The sequence below is a fragment of the Choristoneura fumiferana genome, chromosome 9, assembly GCF_025370935.1.
Source record: "Choristoneura fumiferana chromosome 9, NRCan_CFum_1, whole genome shotgun sequence".
In the NCBI taxonomy this organism is placed as follows: Eukaryota; Metazoa; Arthropoda; class Insecta; order Lepidoptera; family Tortricidae; genus Choristoneura; species Choristoneura fumiferana.
Window position 1 is genome coordinate 10,596,721 of NC_133480.1, and position 21,347 is coordinate 10,618,067.

The window sequence follows — 21,347 nt, forward strand, 5'->3', positions numbered from 1 at the left end:
AGCTGCTGGTTAAGTTAGTGTGCCGGACTATTTGTGTATGTTTGTCATTCAGGATTTTTCAAGAGTGGTTGAAGGTTTCCTTCTTTACATTAATTAATCGATGTTCAATGTGAACTGTTTCAAAAGCGTGAATTCACTTTGAATGGGAAATTCCAATAAAAAACCCTTTAAAGGATTTTTCAGTCAAACTTTGACTACTTATGTTCCAAAATTGTCCCCAATATAAAATGTATCCAAGCGGGAAATAAAATACCAGATTCGATTAGGCAATAAACCCGTCATAAACGAATATATACAAAAATAAATTAAAGACATTTTTAATTGGAAAATGCAATTATTTTGTGAAATTGTGATATAACGTAGTATAATATTCAAATTCAAATTCAAATCATTTATTCAGTAAATAGGCCGCAATGGGCACTTTTACACGTCATTTTTTAAACTACCAGCGCTTTCGGAAAGACCATCATTGCCAAGAAGAATGCGCCGCAAGAAACTTGGCAGAAATTAATTAAAAAAAATTGCATGACTTGTTCAATACAAACAAACATTATTAAATTCCTTATGAAATCAAACGTACTCGTATATGGTCAAAGTTATTCTGCATAAACAGTTTGCTTTGTTTTTTGATAGTTAAATTATTGGTTATTACACGTAGGATCCTAATAATGATAAAATCCGCTATCAGCCATAATTAAGTCATGACGCAAAGTAACTATCGAAACGAAACAATGCGGTAATGTTTTGGAATACTTCTACAGGCGTTACAAAAATACGGAGGTATCACATAATTTATGTCATAATCATAACTTTACAACATTATCATAATGTTGAAGTGTCAAATAGAGACATATTTTTTTTGACTGTGGGATATGCATCTTTCTTTATACTAGGACTTAGGACAAGTTAGAATAGGTGCTATTCACCTTAACTCTTTTGATGCAATACCTTTATTTGATACCTACCTCTACATATTCCTTTTTGGTACTGTTTTAATACTGAAAAATTTGATGCGACATGCATCACTGATAGTTCATAATCATAAAATTAAAATAATAACATTCAGCCATGACATTTAATATGTAACTCATTTTGTTGGCATAATAAAGAACCTGTGAATTTAATAAGAACGAAGAACATATTAAAGTACATGTCAATACAAAACAATAAGTACAAACATGTAATAGGCCTTGTTGATCGCCCACACTTTTTTGCCCCTTTAATTTGGTACAAGTACCGTCGTGTGCCGTCATACATGAAAACAGGGTTGCCAACTTAAGGTGGTATATAAATTAAAAAGGTACAATTGAAGTTACACTAAACTACTATATGTATTTAAATAATCTAGTCAAATAAGAAATTAAAAAGTAAATACCATACGCGAACTATTTTTTTTTATTGGCAGTATACCATAGATAGTTAATAAAGGAAATAATGACTCACTGAAACAAAAGACAATCTCTTTGCTGGCCATGGCCGGCAATGCTGTATGAAATTCCATTACTATCCTCTAATTTGAAATTAGAACGAATCTTCAATAAGTGCTATACAAAGACGTACTTGGCGTTCTATAATCACGAAGATAAGGACGACATTTGCTTGGATGTTTGAGAAAAGATTATAACGTACCTTCTTGGTTCTTATGGGTTCGATATAAATCATTGGTAAGACGTGTTTAGTGTATATAATATATTATTCCCAGATTTCAGGATAAAGTAAAAAAAAAATTTTTATTCGACTGGATGGCGAAAGAGCAAGTGGGTCTCCTGATGGGAAGAGATCACCACCTCCCATAGACACCTGTATAATGCCGCAGAATAGACAATAAATAGTACATAATGCCTTACTCTGCCATCATGAGGAGTGGATGAATTTTTAATATACTCAAGTACCTAATTTAAGTAAAAAAAAAAGAAGAAAACGGCATCTTAATTTGAAAGAAAGAAAGAAAGAAAGAAAACATTTATTCTTGTCATTTTTACAAATAAAAGAAAAAGAAAAAAAAGGAAATAAATTTTGTCACGAAATGGTCCCAACTCAGCATGATGTCAACCTTGCGGCCGACGCTGGTCTTCCGTTGGAACCATTTAGGAGTTAAAAGTATACATCAACAGTGAACACGACAACTAAAACAATTTTTTCACAATACACAAATCAAGTAATTTAATTTCTACTATTATTTTGCATTTTATGGCTGAATGGTAAACGCGTGTTTCACATTGATACAACGTTGAGATTAAGCGTCTCCCCAAACATATCGACGCGGTCCGAAAAACTCTTTATGTCCATGTAATAAGAGCGAAAAAGACGTCGATCGGCTAAGCCGACGCGAAACAACGTTTACCGACGGGACGACGTCTTTGTCGCTCTTATTGTTTGGACATAAATCGTTTTATGGTCGGTATAAGCCGATTCCGCGTCGATAGATGTGGAGAGACCCTTTGATGACCCTGTCAGGTATGTTTCATTGAGACGTAATAAGTACTTAATAAATATTATTAATCCCCCATAAAGGAATAAAACTATAGTCGCGCGCTGGTGATTAATATCAACCTAACCTAGCTAGCTAACTAGCTTAATGATTAATCTCCATAATAGAGGCAAACCAAGCAAATGGTGTTTAAGGCCTAGGGCAGACTGAATAGAACCTTTAGTACAACAGATGTATTGAATAAAACGTTCCCATCGTGGAAAGAATGCTTCCGACGTGTCTATGAATTACTGTAATAATAGGTAAGTAACATGTTTATAAATATTAAATAAATGACAAATGTCCAACCTTGACTTTCAAGTTAATCACACTGAGAACCCCCATGATCAAATGAGAATAGAGAATGTAGAGTAAACAAAAATCGAATAAAAAATCATAACTTAATACATCGATTATTAATCTTTCGTTCGATGTGACCTTCCCCTACGTTTTGACGGTACTGAGGCTGACTAAAGCAGCATGACAAATACGAATGTTTCCGAAAACATACGATGGGAAAGGATAATTCACTACACCTGAGGCCGTATTGGCTAACGTTTCTGGCACTCGCGATCACAAATGACAGTTTTGGTATGGAAAAACCATGGAAAACCTGTAGCGATTGCGATTGCGAGCGTCAGAAACGTTAACGGCCTCTGTAGTTTGCAGTAGGCTCAATATGGCAACCGTTATAATGGCAAAAGTCAATATTGTAGCCGTGGTAGTTTAGTGGTTCAAGCCCGGGCTCACACCTCTCTGAGTTTTTCGGAATTTATTATTATTACAGAACGGCGACGCGCAACTGACTGATAAATACAAATTGACAAGATTTCATTTTTTTAACACCTGTAAATTACTACAGGAATCGAAAGAGTTTTGCCTCCTGAACATGGGAAAATATTTATTATAATTTATTTCTCCATATTTAAAAAATACAAAAAAAAAACTGAATTTGCCAACACTACCACAGAATAGACACGTTTCCTTTGCCTTTTTCACCAGAAAAAAGAGCTGTCATAAATTTGACAACGTCTACGTCAGATTTACGTGATCTTTTTTAATAGAGACTAGACAAAAGTAATGGATCTATTGTGTGGTAGTTTTGGAGTTATGCCCTTTTAGAATAAGCACATCTTAAAAAAATTGTAATAAATTAATTAATAATCGTAGCGAAATTTTAAAAATATCAGCGTCTTTCTCTTTTCAAACAGAATACATAGAACGAATCAAATTATAGTCTTAGAAATATGAACTCTTGTCAATTATGAGTGTAGAGTTAGAAATCAAATGTAATTACTGACTTAGCCCAACATATGTTTTTTTTATTATTATTAAGGTATTATAAAATAACTACAATAAGCTAACTAACCATAAAAAAATCGTATTGCGAGTGTCTGAGGTTATCAGTATATTAATTAACACCTGGTATAGATGAGCATTTTTATTACAGATGTCTTTGAAACCTCATTTAAATTTATGGTCTCGCCTATCTCATTTGTAGTAATACAGTGATTTATATAAGTTTCTATTCAAAGCCAGTACATAAAGTTTTGTAATGAAGTAATTTACAGTCAGTTCATTTCATTGCAAGGTTTGTTTTGTTTGCGCCTGTTCTATCTTATATCCTTCGTCCTTCCAAGTGCAGGGTTCATCGTCATCGTTTTAGTCGAGGTGTTAAGTAAGAGACACTATATAACACCGAATTGACGGCTATATAGAAAAGCTATTTTTAACCGTCATTCTCATAACTTAATGGCTAAGTTTGATTACTAACGTCATATTGTCCATACGTTAAAAGTATATATATCAAGATTACGTTTGAATCCTCAGGGTAAAATTATTCACATAAAACTTAAAATAGTGTTAGAGAAAAACGTCCGCATTTCAACTTTTAAAACATTAAATGATTTGGTGTCCGGAAAAGAAATAGAACTGAGTCTTACAGAAGAAATTTATCAACACTATAAATTGTTTGAATTTGCTAAAATTACTACAGTTGACCTAAAAAGTTATTGTCAGTTTGTCACCCATGCGACGAAGATTAAAGTCCGAAAATGTGAAAAAAATGTTGATCGTATATTATGAAAATTATATAAAATATTAAAGAATGTCGTTTTCTTCTTAATTCAAATTCTTAAAATTACACAACGGTTATACGTCATCGATATCAACTAATAAAATTAGTTTAATGTGTCCTCGCGCTATTAAACGTCAGTACAGATTTGCACCCGTCAATCCGGTGTTTAAGAAGCAATATTATATACATTTTAACAAAATAGCACAGAAATGCGAAAAAAAAACATCGTTTTACGGCTCTGGTCTGTTCATCTGTCTATCTGATCCATTTTCTCAGAAAAGCGTTGATTGAGGAATCAATCTGGAATTAATATCAAATAAGTACTCTTTAATTTTTGTTAACTACTTAACATCTTTAAAAAGTGACAAATGAATGCAGAAAGGACTCGCATACCTTACAAAAGAGACACAGTATGGACCCAGCAACGGCAGCAACTGCGCAAGAGTTATTCACTGGCCAAAAGCACATAAATTAAATACATAATGGGCTTTCGACCGGTTTGCTGAACTTTGTTGCCCAGCAACGGGCAACAGCTGATCGGAATATTATTAGCGAAACTTACAAAAGAAAATAATTATTCGGTCGTTGGAATATTAGTCAGTATCAACAGTCTATAACTTTTATCTTTTTTTCGTGTTCTAAAGATTTGTCGAGACTTGTTGCGGATATATCCGTATATTATTTGCATGTTTTTGGGGAATCGCCTCGAAAAAAGTAGCTGCGTATAAAACAGTACAAATTAAAGACGCTGACGTAGTCCCAGTCTCTAGAATTAGCGGCTTACTCGTACCCCCTTACACATAAACGCTTGTTAAGCTTGTGTTAACATTCATTTGTCTTCCTCCATCAATTTGTGCATTGACGATTTGAAGTTTGCTGTTGAGTTGAAGGGAGTTGGATTGATAAAAGCTACAGTACAGGATCTAATTAATAATAATAATGTTTTTCATCACACTTGCTCGTCAATGATGTTATTCCATGCCTGTATAATAAAGGAAAATGGCCTCAATTGTTCCCGGGGAGTTACGCATAGTTTTCTTCCCGAGGGAGTTTACTCGTATGACTTTAGTTTTGAAAAGTTAGTAGGTACGTCATTTCAGACTAAAGAGGTTTCAAGTCAGCCAACATTTTATTTGCATCTTTAAAACTTAGCAGTTTTCACCAAATTTTACACCATGAAAATTTGCAACGCTTCATGAAACTTCGTTATTTTTATATCTTAAATTTATATGAAATTGTTTTGCAATTAATAAAATAATTTTTTTAGCATGTTGGGATAATCTGGCCGTAAGACCATTCGAATTTTAGTTTATAAACCAATTTATAAACACAGTTCTCATCATTATCTATGGTAGACGACTCGAGAAAAGTGACAATCAGGGGGGCTACTACAAAATTCGAAAATCGAAGTTCACATCGTTTTCCTTACGAGAGTGAGAGGGACGGTACTTAAAAACTACGGCATTAAACCCTCCGCCTCCGGCGTCGGGCTTCTAACAGACTCTCGATAGTAATCCCCTTCTTACGCCCCTTAAGGCACAATGTACTATTTCCATCGCATTTTTCAGATAAGTTCGTATTTATCTTGCCTTCTCAATTACCTACAATAAATAAACTACAGTGAGCTAGGAGAAGCAATATGATGGCAAAACATTATTCACTACACCTGTACCTACAGAATATTTCGGGGGTCATAGATAATTAAGTTGGGGTGCGAGCCTAGTATAACTTCCTCGTATAACCTCCTCGTGTGCCCAAGAGCTGCGGCCCCTTCTGGATCTGTCCGAGGGAAGAGCAGTTCTCCGGTCGGTGCATTTTTGGCATCGGTGTATATTTCCTATATATATATAATGGTCGACATTTTTTGCTTATCTTTATCACTAGACTAGACATTGACCAATTGCACCATATAATATGAAGAGCGCCACATTTTAAATAATTGAATTTACACATTTAGGGGGCTTCAAAAGTTTTACGCGTTGCCTTCAATTTGAAGAAAGATCCTCGCTAACAAATACGAGTGCAACCACCTTAATCGCGGTATTGGAAACGTTCAAATCATTTTCAACTGTCGACGACCTTGCAATAGCCGTATCATGTATTCAAGCGACAACCAAATTGAGATTCAATAGTTATTTCTTACATAACAACCATGACCGTGACAACGTGTCACACATTCGTCTTAGACACGTGCGAGCTAAAGGTTCGCATGCGTCTGATGGAAGAACCACGAGACTGCATGTCTTACATTCCAGTCTTATGTGGGAACGAATATACAGATATGCTTTTATGGAAAAGGTATGCATGTCATCCAGCGGTGTTATTACCTATTATTATTACCACACGTTTATAGATACAGTTAAAGGCATAACTGATCATGAAATAGAATTGAGAAAGTGGTAATGGTAGAAGAAGTATACGCTTTTCAGTTTAAGGGATTGTTAGCATCGTTAGACTACGGTCACAGGCTCATTCTAGCGTTAGTTCTGTCCATTATTTTGGTTTTATGTCATTCACATCGGATTAACGAATATTATTGGAAACATTAAATTTTCTTCAGTCTGGACTAACACTCCATCAGTCTGAGAGGGTAACACGGTGATTCTCTCGTCATTCTGATCAGAATGAGCGCATAACCGATCACAAACGAAAATACAAACTGAAACATGGATACACAGAAAAAACCAGAAAAAGAGACCAGACCAGTTTTTTAACTCGCGTTTTTTTTACACAAAACTGATCGTAATTGACCCCTATCTCACCTGATGCGAAGTACAGATGAGGCCAAAGGTCGCGTTTGTATCTAGGTATTTGTATTTTTTTTATAGAAGCGATATTACTCTTTATATTGAATGAATGATATCGTTTGGTGAATAAAAGATAAATTAATAGTTTAACAGCTCTGAAAATAGGGAGTATCTATTCTATTCGAAGTGAACAACGTAACCACGAAAAATTTGCTTGTGCCCCAGTGGACTACTTTAGGCTACTTTACTTAATATACTTTATAAATATTAATAATACTAAATTGTTCATAATTACGATGCCACGGTAAAATGCGAATAACGCTTACTAATAATGAAGTCTTCACATACCGATAATAGACTAGACTGTGGCGACACAAGGAAACCGTTTTTAATTAGCGACAGGTCGCTAAAAGATTAAGAATTCTTACTGAAAATATGGCGTAATAAGTATTTGTTTTCGTTCAATTGTATTACTAGTCAAAGGTCTACTTTTACTTGTGAAAAATTACAGGTCAAAATTTGCAAGTTAAAATGTTCTTGTCACATTCGTAATTCGTGTCACATGTGCGTAATTTTTCACGGTTCAATGGTTCCTGATGGGATTTTGGCCTTGCATTGCACCTAATAGTTACAATTTTGTTGTAGCAATCATTGTTGCAATCGCAATGTCGTCAACGTGTCAATCATAGAAAGTTACATTTTTCAGTCTCTTCTTTCTAAAAAAGTGATGCGGTTAGGAAAGATTTATTTAGGTGCAAATTCCGTGCATTTATAAAAGTGAGTTCGGCTACTTGACCTATTATAATATTATGTGGTTTATAACAACTTAAATATTTTGCGGAATTAGAGTTAGCTAGGAGTTAGCCTACTCCTTCACATGTTTGTCTCTAACTCTTATATGACACAACAAATATGTTAAATGTGGACATATAACTACCTAGAAAGTAACTAGTTCACTTCAACAAGCCTTTGAGTGCTTAGAAAATTCTCTTCCGGTTGATATTTCTAAAGGGCATTGAGCTATGATATTGATATGATATTGTCGTGTACAGGTAATCTGTCTCTCCTTGCTTTTTACATCACTATGTTATGTTGTATGTAAGTATGTAAATTTTAATGTGCTCTGTAAGAACGTCAAGTCAGGGAAATAGACATAAGTAATAAACACAGCCACCTAACTAATAATAAATAAGCTATTAAAAAATAATTGAATAGACAGTCATAAAATATACATAAAAATCGTACATAGCTATTTCTGACTTCCAAGAGAATACTAGTGCATTACATTGACTGGACTATTGGTGTCTGCCCTATTGTCCCAACCGCAAAGTGCAATTAAGGTAAAGCATTGATTCATAACTCTATATATTATTAGGATATTATATACATGCAGCCAATGTCTAGCGAAGAAAAAAAATCGGTTGCAAACTGAATTTATAGTGATTTTTAAAATTATCTTATATACCTATCAGTCTATTTTCAAAACACTTCCCTCTATCTATGCAGTAAGTAGGTAGGGCGCTACTTGCATGTGACGTCACACGCTAGAAATACTTAAGTCTTTCTCTGTCTAATCTTAAAGTTCAACCCTTTACAACTCTGTTATCCATACTAATATTATAAATACGGATCGACGTGATTTTTGTCATAGAGATAGTTTATGGGCCAGAGAGTGACATAGGCTACATTTTATCCCGGAAAAATGCACGATTCCCGAGGGAACAGCACGCGATAACCGAATTCCACGCGGGCGAAGCCGCGGGCAAAAGATAGTTAAGTATATATAAAAGCAGCTTAAAAAATGTTTTTCGGTTCTATAACACGCATTGACAAGCTTTGATTTATAAAATAAATTAAAAAATAGGCAAAGCAGTGAAACTGAATTTCTTACGGGCAACTAACAATTCCATCAAATATAGAGCATGAATACAAACAGAATGGCAACTGCACTGTTTTAACCTTTTCGACGCCAACGACATATATATACGTCCATTACTTCAATGCAAAAGCCACCTTCGTTCAATTGTGTTAAGGTTCAATTTTAGGCATTGCAATGAAAGAGACGGTACGATACGAACTTCAATTTTCGTAGTAGCCCCCCAGAAGCCATAACGTAATGCATCAATTGCCCACGTCTGATTCCTCACTGTTGCGCGAATGTAAATGCGCCTAAGCTTTTAGTATTAGCAGTATTCTGACAGTATGACAAAGCTATTTGGTTCACGCAGTCACTAACACTGCTAATACAGCCGGGTCAAGCATATTTATGCCACCAATCCACGGATATCATACTACTTAATTTTTTTGGGTCAGTATGTCAGTGTTAAAATATAAGTTGTGAAAGAATTTGTTAAATATCTTAAAAAAATACGATGATGGACGTTTTGGGCATTTTAAATCGTCAATTAAACAGAGATACCCGACATGTACTGCGACATGATACGACGACGACCATAGAGAGTTCATACTATTTTTTTATAAACCCGCGATGTAAAAAAGGGGGTTGTGTTATAAGTTTGACCACAATGTCTATCTGTCTAGCTCTCAAATGGATAGACCGAATTCGATGCAATTATTTTTTACGCGAAAAAGAGTTTCCTTAATTAAAATCGGTTTAGCTGTTTTTGAGATATTGAGCTTTGAAATGACAATGGGGATTTCAACTTTTCTAAGTTAGTGAGGCTTATATCTAGAAAGAGACGGAATGCAAACTTGAAGCGTAAGGGGCGGCCCGCCCCGGGCCCTCGGTCTTGGGGGGCCCCCAAATGCCTCCGCGTTCCCCTGATCAAATCCTAAACAAGACTTTAAAAATGTGTTTAGTACCTACGTATTTTTTTTTAAACTACATTTTTTTAAAGCTGGGGGGTCTTATTCAGCTTTGCCGCCCCGGGCCTCTGACGGGCTTAGTCCGCCACTGTCAAGACATTATTTGTTATGATCAGGATATGAATGCATAAGAAATCCAAGCCAGCTGCGATTCTTACTGAGTAGACTGGGCAGGTGCATTTAACTTATTCTCCTACCAACCAGCGTCCTTTACATAGGATAGGTGGAGTAGGATAGGACATGTAATTTGACATCAAACTATCTCACAAGGTGACAAAAAGTTTTATGTTTCATAAAATGACTTGGACTGCAGGAGGTTAAAAGGGGTAAAAAACTAGTCAAGTGCATGTCAGATTTTGTATAAAAGAAGGTAAAAGTAAAAAAACCTGTGTTGTATGGTATGGATGGAGTGCCCCAACATTTTTTTTCCATATTGGAATTATAAAATACATATATTGCAGAGACTTGAAAATTATATTAATACTAGCTTTTGCTCACTGCTTCGCCCGTGTGGAATGCGGTTATCGCGCTGTTCCCTCAGGAACTGTGCATTTTTCCAGGATAAAAAGTAGCCTATGTCACTCTCTGGCCCATAAACTATCTCTATGCCAAAAAAAGACAGACAAACATAGAAACACACACACTTTCGCATTTATAATATTAAGTATGGATATAGATAGCGGTTATAGGTTCAGAATAAACTGCCTGTAACTCGCACACCTGGGTGTGCTCCGGGTTAAGTTCGGAACTTGATCATGCCTTTTCACCATCATTTTAAAAATATTATAATACATTCTATAATATTATAATTTTTAAAATGATTACTCCCAGGACTTAATTACCTTAACATTACTGTAGCTGTGGTCACTAGTAAAAGAACATGGGTATATGGTGTAGGCACAAGGCTGGGGATTAGGGATCCTAATCCCCATTGAAATGCTCAAAACATTTCATTAATATTGTATGGACCATATTTTTTTGTTCCTTTACTTTATTTTTTATACCCTCCCCCTCCTAAAACTCTGTTAATATAAAAAGCCACAGATAAGCCAAACAACACACAAAAAGCAACAGGCAAAGGGTTACTGTTTTCAACATTTAGGCTTTTATTGAGTTATGATATGAAGGATGTGTAAAAATTATTCTGCAGAAAAGATCTTATAGGATGATGAAAATATAATATATTATGCATAAAGCAGGTGTATGTATTATTTGACAATAAAAAATCATTAACTGGTGATAACTGACAATACTAAAAGCTTTTTTATAAGCGTGCTCCATCGTAGGCCTCATCCTCGCTTTCCATCAGGCGTGATTGTGGCCAAACGCAAGCCTATATTGTATATATAAAAAAAAGACATTAAAACATGAAAAAGAAATGACCTTCTTGACATTTTTTTGTTGTGCGGCATCTTTGTTATCACGCTACAACCACATAATTAAGCTTGTTTTTTTTTGTAAGATTTCGTGAAGGTGAGCAAAAGCAGTCGTCCTTATTAATCTATAGCCTAGATTATTATTACGGTATATTGATTAGTTGTGTTACATCTAGGAAATTGTTAAATTGCACTTAATACTCGAATTTTTATTCAAGAAATGTTAGAATTAGGGCTAGAAACAAAGTCATCGACTTACCACTAGTTATTTTTCTACGTTATCTTCCTCGACAATATGGGTACGGAGAGCTAAGGTTTTTCCTTTACACAATTTACATTTTCATAGTCAAAAACAATAATTAATACCCAAAGCGAGAAATTAATAAACATTGGTTTTGTTTGTTTACTTTACGAAAGCAAAGATTTTTATACGAAGCCAATGTGACGTTTCACTGACAATGACAGTGACAGTCTGACTGACTGACACTGACACTGACTTTTTTTTGTGGTTGAGCCGCCAGGTGCGTCCACATGCAGTTGCTCGACGCTCATTTGCAGCGATAAATCTGGTCACGTGACCCCATTTTGAACGTGATTTTGAATTACCCGCGACTCGAAAAAGTAGCGTCAAGTCGCCGCGTCGAGCAGCAGCGACAAAACCTCATTTAGTAGCAGTCGTGGCAGTGATACAAATAAAAGAAATTGGTGTCAATGAAAAAAACAAAACAGTATTGAAGAGGTTTTTTTTTCAGCGATGAAGCTCAACATTTCCAGCTTTATCGCTAAATGTCACGTGACGTGACCAGATTTGACGTTGGAAACGAGCGTCGAGCGACTGCATGTGGCTGCACCTTTAAATTCTGATCCAAGCACTGCAAGCACTCTCCCTCCAAACACACAGATTACTCCAAGATTACCAAAGGTGGTAATCTGCTATGAGCTTTTTATTTGGTGCACTATGCGAAAGGCAAAGGGAGCTGTATCCATAGAAACAACATCAAATTAAATGGATGGACTAAGGTGATGGATGACATAGACCTTTTAAAGTGCCTGAAAGATAATAAGTATTTTTAGTGATATTATTTTTTTAGTGTATTTATTATTATTTTAGAGGTTAAAAATATGTATCTGAATTTTAAAAGAAGGGAAAAAAAATAGGCTATTAGGCCTTTAGATTATAGCATAATAAAAATTAATAAAATAATAAACGCTAACGAACTGTTTTTCTCTTTTCAGATAAAAATTTTACGAGTCGCTTTTGAAATGAATCTTCGGTAACGTGTCAGCAGCAAAACCAAGATGCTGGACGTAACAGACACCGTAAGTGCCTACTTGAGTTAAATGTATGTATGTATGTAAATACTTTATTGTACATAAAACACAAAAATAATACAAAAAGAAAACAACAAAACAAAAAGAGTACAAAGGCAATCTTATCCCTAAAAGCGATCTTTTCAAGTTTTAAGTAGTATGCTCTTATCGGTAGTTCTCCCTTTTCTTAATTAACCTGTCGAGTGACTTAGGCAGACATCCCTGTCACAGTACAACAAGTTTTCCCTACAGTAGGCCGACGCCTTTGAAGTTGTGCGATACCGCAGCCCTGTATAGGTATTTACGTAAGTAAGGAAGGGTTGTCACAAATTTAAAATTTGGAAGTTAGATGTCTTTTACGAATCGGTACATATTGGTATTGCGAAATTATATAAAACAAAATGAATTAGGTGTGGCATACTTACATATTAGGGGTAAGAAGTATCAAAATACATATATACTATTTTTGAAATAAAAAACATTTATTTTCTACAAAATATACTTTAATAGATTAGTAACCGACAAATACTTTCGGTTTCTAGACTTAACGGACTTAAAGTTCATGTTATTTAATTAAATTATGTAAAAAATAAATACATTTATGAATAAATTAAATCTTAGTGCCTTATTTATGCGAGATGAAGATTTGCATGCACTCACTGTACATGTCGTATGCACCAAAATAAACTTTATTATAATTTTAAATGTAAAAAAAACGCGATTGCCCTAGAAGACTTGTCCCAAGCTACTAAGAACGGCGCAGTATGCACGGTGACATCCGATCGCTCGACGGGTTAATTAATTCAGGCATTACCTAGCATTGAATGCTCCTCTCATCCACTCAAAGGTTGACTGGTAGAGATCCCTTAATTAAAGGAATAATTTCGTCTTTGTGCATATATCTCATTCAATTCTTTATTTATTGTGTACAATAAAGAGTTTGTTTACATACATGTATACATACATACAAATTGCTTTTGCCCGCGGCTTCGACTTCCAAGAATGCGTTTACCGCTATTCCGCGGAAACTATAATAGGTATGCCATTTTCTGGGATATACATATCCCTCTCAGTCTCAAACTACTATCTGCCAGCATGCCAAATTTCATCTAAATAATTTCAACATATTATTCGTAGGGTTAAAAGGTAGAAGACGGATAAAATTTTGATTTTCAGTCGTCTCGTGATCATGGCGCATGCAACTGGGCCTAAAGTATACCACATACACACACACATACATCAGGCCTTCGCGTCTGTTCCAGACGAATTTTGGCGTGGTGGTGGTGACTGACCAGACCCATGCGAGAGCGACATGTTCGCCCACAGGCCATGGCAGACAAGAGAAGTCTGCGGATGTTGGTGCAGAACCGCTTTGGTGTCGTTTCTGTCTCTTGTCAGCAAGTGCTTTGAGCCAGGCCTCATCGCAATACTTGCGACCCTCCAATACACGTCCGCGCCAATCTGTGCGTTTCTCCGCCAACTTTTCCCAGTCAAGGTGGTCAATTTTGAAGACGGTCAATGTCTCGCTTAGCGCAGTCCCAGTCCAGCAGGGCTACTCCGAAACTCGAAACTTGAAGTTCGTGTCGTGCGGTCCCTCTCGCACTCGTATTAAACAGTGTAAGTGTCAGAGGGACCGCACGACACGAACTTCGAGTTTCGAGTTTCGTAGTAGCCTTGCAGTATACCACGAAGTGCAAAACTCGAACTTCGTATGTTGCCATCCCGCTGACGCTCATTTCATTTAATACGCGAGTGAAAGGGACGGTGCGATACGAACTTCGATTTGCGAGTTTCGTTTCGTAGTAGCCCAGCTGTGCCGAAAATTCGAGCTTCCCTAAAATCAAGGTACGCGGAATAAAACTCGAAATTAAATTATAAAATTAGTACCTAATGACCGCGATAGTCTAAGACAGACAGAGTCAGAAAGTTTTTTTTTGATTTATTTTAATTAATAAATGCGAAAGTTTGTAAGTCTGTTTGTTTGTTGGTTTCGGTATACAGATAGTTTGAATCCCGGAGAAGGACGTAGGGAACTTTTTATCCCGGAAAATTGCATAGTTCCCGCGGGATAGCGATAAACGAATTTTGCGCGGGGCGGAGTTTTAAATAATCGCAAACATCGCATTATTTCAGTTGTCAATAAGCACCTAGGCCTTGTACAAAAGCGACTGCAAATGGTACTGAATCATCATCTGGATATCAGCCAAGTCTAGACTGTTTGCGAGTAGTTTAAAATTAGTTTAAATAAAATAATCAAACTAATCAAATAGCGTGTTGTAGAACTAACATAAAATAATCTACGTGATGTCAACAAACGAGCAAAACGAGATAGTAAGATAGCAAAATGTTTTCGCGCGCGGGACAGCTTTCATCTCGGTTACTTGTGTTGTGCTGTGTTTTATGACAATACTTAATGTGTTGCAATGCCGAATTGCAAGAAGAAGATCGGTAAACGGCATTTGACGTACAAGGTTAGTGAACATTAAATGTAACACAATGTAAGGTTCATTTTAAAAATAATAATCAAAATTAGTGCCCCTAGGACGCTAGCATTTCTCGTTTTGTCCCTCTCGCTCAGGGTCAGCCCAATGACAAACACCATTGCGGGCAGGCAATAGTGTGTCTACCCTGATTAATTCTGCAATACAATGTCAACCCTTAGAAAATATTAAAAGTCAGAACTTCTAACCCATAAAGTAAACAAACACTGAACATTGAGTAATAAATAAAATACCTATTAAATTATAAAAATCCAAAATTAAAAGGAAGAAAATAAGTCTAGTGGTCTAGAACTCTGTTAAGTAGCTAATTTAAAGTTTAACAGTCGGGACCCATTACTAAGAGTTTTTGAGCGTCACGATTTAAATGGGTCCCGACTGTTGAACTTTAAATTAGCTACTTAACAGAGTTCTAGACCACTAGACTTATTTTCTTCCTTTTAGTTTTGTGGAGTCAGAATTTTTTAGTTTCTCGACCTTTGTTCCTTGGAGAAAGTTGTTCAGTTTAAGCAACACTATCACCTGTTTAAGTATCATCACATCGTTTTGTACCACCCTCTATAAATGCAATTCCGCGGTAAATTGTGTATGATAATACTGAACTGTGGCGTCAGTCACTTGTGAGCTAACTCCATTGAATAATATTTTATTGATTTCTAGACAATCAAAATTTATGTTTTCCGGATTTGAATAAAATGTTTTTAGAGCTGTGTCGTGGAATAATTGGTTACGGTTGCCTAATACCCTAGTGTTAGCCTTTCTAAACGAAGTAAGGCATGAGAAAATAATAAAAAATTATAATTTAATACTGTTAATTTCGAATGACATTCTTGCGCACGACCCGACTAATGGAAACTTATTTCATTTGTATCGCGGTACTTTTCTATCTACCTAGTACCTACCTCCTCATTGCTCTCGAACCCTCAGTTGGCTCAGTTTAACTGGAACAACGATACAGTAAACATTTCCGATGTAGAAGTTATTAAATTTTATGCCCACTCTTTCCGTTTCATTGGTTTGAACAGTGATAAACGTGTTTGCATGGTGATTTGTAACGTGGTTTCTTAGATTTTTTGGTTTATAGTGTTTGGAGCTGATTTTTATGAAAGCAGTCACGTAAGTTATTAATAGTAGCATCAAAGTAAGTCAGAGTTGCTGCCTCTGCTTGTTAAAGTAATGAGGTGTTTTACTGATAAGTGTTATTTTGATATGTACTACCTACCTACCTACACTTGTGAGTTGTGTACCTAGTGACTACTGAATCGTTGAGTGTATGGAACGTTGTCATAGTGAGATTATCGTTTGTGAATTTCAAAAAATCACATCACACTCAAAGAAGTTTTGGTTTGTCTTGTCGCTCTTTATGTTTTCCGTACTGTATAGATACTTATCCTCGTGAGTCCTCGCGTACTTTATTAAGAACAAATTAACACTAGGAATAACGGCCGATTATTCTTTATAAAGCAGAAGTTGTTCATTGAATAAAGAATTATCCAAAATAACATAGCTTGGTGTGGTGGGTGACCACGGCTAGGTCGTCTTACAGGAATTTGATGAACGTCTGCTATCGGTAGGTTATCGGTAGGGTATTCGGGAGGCTCAGCGGCTTCTTGGAGGAATATACGCGTTTCCATTTGAATTCTTCGTTGGCTGGGCACTGTCACTTTCATTTGTTGTTTTTTTTTTCTAAGTAAATATCCCACTAAACAACAATAACATTTTCGGAACCAAAACACTTGTAGTGTTGGAATAAAGAGGACATTAATGGTTTTTGACAGAAATTATGAAGAAACAATTAACAGTTAAATTTTCTTTTTTTTTTATTCGACTGGATGGCAAACGAGCAAGTGGGTCTTCTGATGGTAAGAGGTCACCACCGCCCATAAACATCTGCAACACCAGGGGTATTGCAGATGTGTTGCCAACCTAGAGGCCTAAGATCGGGATACCTCAAGTGCCATTACTTTACTTTTACAAATAGTATGACAAGTCTCATAATCTAGGAAAACTACATTACTTGAGTTGCTTACAAATGGATATCGATTTAATGCCACAAAAAGTTAAACAAAGTATCTTCTTTTAGCTTTTCTTAGAAACATCTAGCTTTAAATATTTTAATGAAAAAAAAATTGTTCGCTAGGTGTCGGATAAACTGATGGCGTCTCGCGACCCCAGGGGCCGGGTCTTTTTTCGCCCAGAGGTTGAGCTTAGCCGTGCAGAGGGAATGCCGCAAGCATGCTAGGCACGATGCCCCGGGCGGGTAGGAGAAATACAGGGTTTAGGTATTTTTTAATCTACTTACATAAATGTTATCGTTTAATTTTATACTATATTATGTTTGTTTATCAATATTTTAGTATCAATCATCATCCTTTTCTGTTAATGAGTAACTGGCAGCAAAAATTTTGTTGTTTTCTGGTGATTCCCCTAAAATAACAAAAAAACCCTTATTTGCAGAAATAGCGTCTCAAATTAGCACCGCTATGGCATACGAAACTTTAGCTCTAGAATAATGTTAGATTCTTACGTTATTTTGGTTAATTCGACAGTTCTCGACTTTGCATTGCACTTAGCTGTTCGATTCTAATTGCTAGTGGAGATTTTTAATAACGTAGGCGTTATACGCAGAATTATTACGTTATCGACGTTTTATTAAACAGCTTTTAACAGTGAGATGCTGGCCCGTATTGGCACCTAAACTTAACAACGTTCAATGTCGTATTTTGATGTTGTATTCCATAGTTATTCCATGGTACCAGGAGATTAAAAAGGTATTAAAGGAAGGTAGGAGGTATAGACTCTGTAGCGAAAGCATAGTTATAAATAAAGAGTATTGTTTGGCAAAGAGTGTTTACTCCAGTGATGGTTGACTACCAAAATATACTTTTATAATTTGACCTCTTTGATGAAATAACTGTTTGACCTATTAGTAAATGGATCAGAACGCGTCAGTCACTGTTTTATGTGGTTTTTGTAGCAGTTGGGCCTGTGTGGCACATACATACTATGTTATAACAGTAAATTACTTAGTACCTAGTTCATTGATTGGACCTCCGCAAAGTAGGTAACAACTGAATCGATCGATTATCTAGCGAAAACCTCTATAATACAAAAAAACGGCCAAGAGCGTGTCGGACACGCTCGAAATAGGGTTCCGTAGCCATTACGAAAAAATTAAGTAATATTTTTCTAAGGAATTCGTATTAGACGTGTGCGCCGCGCCGACCCGCCGCCGCGCCGCCATTTTTTCGCCGCCGCCGCCGCCGATCAGCGTATCGGCGTAAAATCGGCGCGAGTTCAAAATGTTTTCTATACTGAATTTCTGACTTTCGAAGCATTCTATATTTTACTACAATGAATCATTATTAGTCATTGGTTACATCATCATCATCTCAGCCATAGATCGTCCACTGTTGGACATAGGCCTTCCCCGTAGACATCCAGTTGCTTGGGTTGGCAGCGACTTGCATCCACCGTGAACCCGCGGCTTTAACCAAGTCATCGCTCTATCGCGTTGGTGGACGTCCTGCTGCGCTTGCCGATCCGCGGTCTCCACTCCAGAACTTTTCGGCCCCAACGGCCATCTGTTCTCCGTGCTATATGGCCTGCCCATTGCCACTTCAACGAGCTATTTCGCTTGGCTATGTCGGTGACCCTTCTATGTATCTCCTCATTTCTGATTCGATCCCGTAGAGAAACCCCAAGCATAGCTTCCATAGCTCGCTGAGCAACTCTGAGCCTATTTATAAGGCATATAGTGAAGCACAACGTCTCGGATCCATATGTCATCACTGACAACTGGCAACACACATTGGTTAAAGACTTTTGTCTTAGGACACTGAGGAATTTTGTACGAAAAGACGTTGCGGAGTTTCCCAAACGCTGACAATCCGGGTTGGATTCGACGATTGACCTCCTTCTCGAAGTTGGACTTACCTAATTGGACGGTTTGTCCTAGGTATCATACGCGTCAACAACTTCAAGAACCAAATTCTCCACCAAAATAGGGGTAGGGTAGGTAAATGTGGTGACATGGACATTCGACATGACCTTTGTCTTGTCCCTGTTCATTTTGAGGCCCACCCGTTGGGAGACTCGATTGAGGCCTTGGAGCATCGTGCTGAGTTCTTCCATCGACTTTGCCATGACCACCACGATATCGTCGGAAAACCGAAGGTGAGTGATGTTGTATTCGCCGTTGATATTGATGCCTAGTCCTTTCCATTCCAGAAGCTTGAAGGCGTCTTCCAAACCGGCAGCAAACAGTGTCGAAGATATGACATCTCCCTGTCTTACGCCTCTTTTCAAGGGCATCAGGGTAGGGGGGCCATTGAACTCTGTTTCTGTACTCGGACCGACATAGTGGCATTTTTATACAAACACTTCAACACTTCGATATATCGATAGTCGATACGATACGGCATCGTTGGAGAGACTCTAACACCGCCCACGTTTCGACCGAATCAAAGGCTTTCTCGTAGTCCACAAACGCTAGACATAGCGGCAAGTTATACTCTTCGTTCTTCTGTATGACCTGCCGCAGCGTATGAATGTGGTCTACGGTAGCCTTTTCGGAACCCGGCTTGTTCGGTTGGCTGGAAGCTATCGACCCTGCATTTGAGACGATATAAAATGACCCTGAAAAGCAGCTTATAAACATGGCTCAACAGCGAGATGGGCCTGTAGGACTTCAATAGGGTGTTATCGCCCTTCATGAAGGAAGAACAACAGCATAACGCTCTTGTTCCACGCTTCTGGCGTTGTGCCTTCGAGCAAGACGGAATTAAAGAGCCTCTGAAGGACTTTAAGAGCCGGTGATCCACCCGCCTTCCGAAGCTCTGACGTAATTCCGTCCTCACCTGGCGCCTTGTTGTTCTTAAGCTGTTTCAGGGCCATCCTTATCTCGTACAGACTGATGTCCGGGATATCTTCTGTATAGTGTCGGGTCAGTTTGGCTCTTGGGTCTTGAGTCGTCGCGCTGAAAACAGGCTTAGTGACCGACTCGTAGAGCCGTCCATAGAACTCCTCGATTTCCCTCAACACTTCCGCTTTAGTCCACGCTACACTGCCATCATCTCTCTTCAACTTTGTCATTTGGTTTTGCCCAATAGACATATCTCTTGCGAACACTTTAGAGCCTTTATTGCACTCAATCGTATCTTTAACACGAGCAGTATTAAAGGTACGAATATCGTGTCGCAAGGATTTCGAAATTTGTCTATTCAGCATCATCGGGAGACTGCAGTCGAAGCGAGCGTCGTTCAGCCATAAGGTTACTCATACATACATAGGGTATACTCCGAGAGCTTCCGAGTTCTACTGGTACGGTGAATCTTAAAGAAGAGAAGAAGAAAAAAGGTCCCGTTTAAGTCCAAAACGGGTGGACAAAATGATATTTGTCCGTGACAATTACAGCCGCTGCAAGGCGTCAATTAAAGCTTCATTGTCTGTACATTTTATCTAATCTTGTTATAAAAAATTAGTCTACAAATTAAACAGTTCTATTTAAAATCTCCGCGCCGAAATCACGCCGAAAACACGCCGCCGCCGCCGATTTTGACCGGCGCCCGCCGCCGTAGATTTTAGCATCGGCGCACACGTCTAATTCGTATTTTTACGGAATATTCCAAATTTAGGTATATTTCATACCTTAGGCTGCTATTTAGTCTTAAACTACTAGTAATTCTTAGAGTTAACTAACTAACTTAACCGTTATAGTTTTCCTTGTAAGTTTAATATACTTACTACCATCCTGAATTTTCTCGAAATTTTCATCCACCGGTTTAGATTTTAGGGGGGGGGGGGGGGGAACGCTCGATTTTATTGAAAATTTGCACTTTAAAGTTGAATATTTTGCAAACAAATCACTGAATCGAAAAATCGTTTTAAAAACCCCGTAGTGGTTTTAAAAGACCTATACAACGATATCCCACACGACAAGGTTGGATGAGAAAAACAAAATCTCCCCCATTTTACGTCTATGGGAGACACTCTAAAAAAGATTTTTGTTTTAAATTTTTTAATTGGTCCATTTTGTCGGCA

The 21,347-nt window shown here is 37.2% G+C and overlaps 2 protein-coding genes across 5 annotated transcripts in view; one reads left to right on the forward strand and one right to left on the reverse strand.

Moving 5' to 3' along the window:
• Positions 1–21,347, reverse strand: part of LOC141431237 (methyl-CpG-binding domain protein 4-like) — an 86,657-nt gene that overhangs the window by 43,761 nt on the left and 21,549 nt on the right. The window contains exon 1 of one of the 2 annotated variants that reach the window (XM_074092324.1): positions 11,756–11,936. The exons of the other annotated variant lie outside the window; for it this stretch is intronic. The gene's annotated coding sequence lies outside the window, so the exon portion shown is untranslated. Of the gene's footprint in view, positions 1–11,755; positions 11,937–21,347 lie in introns of those variants that run through there. 2 annotated transcript variants of the gene reach the window in all.
• Positions 1–21,347, forward strand: part of LOC141431232 (calcium release-activated calcium channel protein 1-like) — a 60,926-nt gene that overhangs the window by 16,462 nt on the left and 23,117 nt on the right. For 2 of the 3 annotated variants that reach the window (XM_074092315.1, XM_074092318.1), the window contains exon 1: positions 15,142–15,278. In XM_074092315.1, the coding sequence (XP_073948416.1) occupies positions 15,231–15,278 (48 nt within the window). In that variant the 5' untranslated portion in view covers positions 15,142–15,230. Of the gene's footprint in view, positions 1–12,732; positions 12,817–15,141; positions 15,279–21,347 lie in introns of those variants that run through there. The other variant, XM_074092316.1, reaches the window with a different exon arrangement.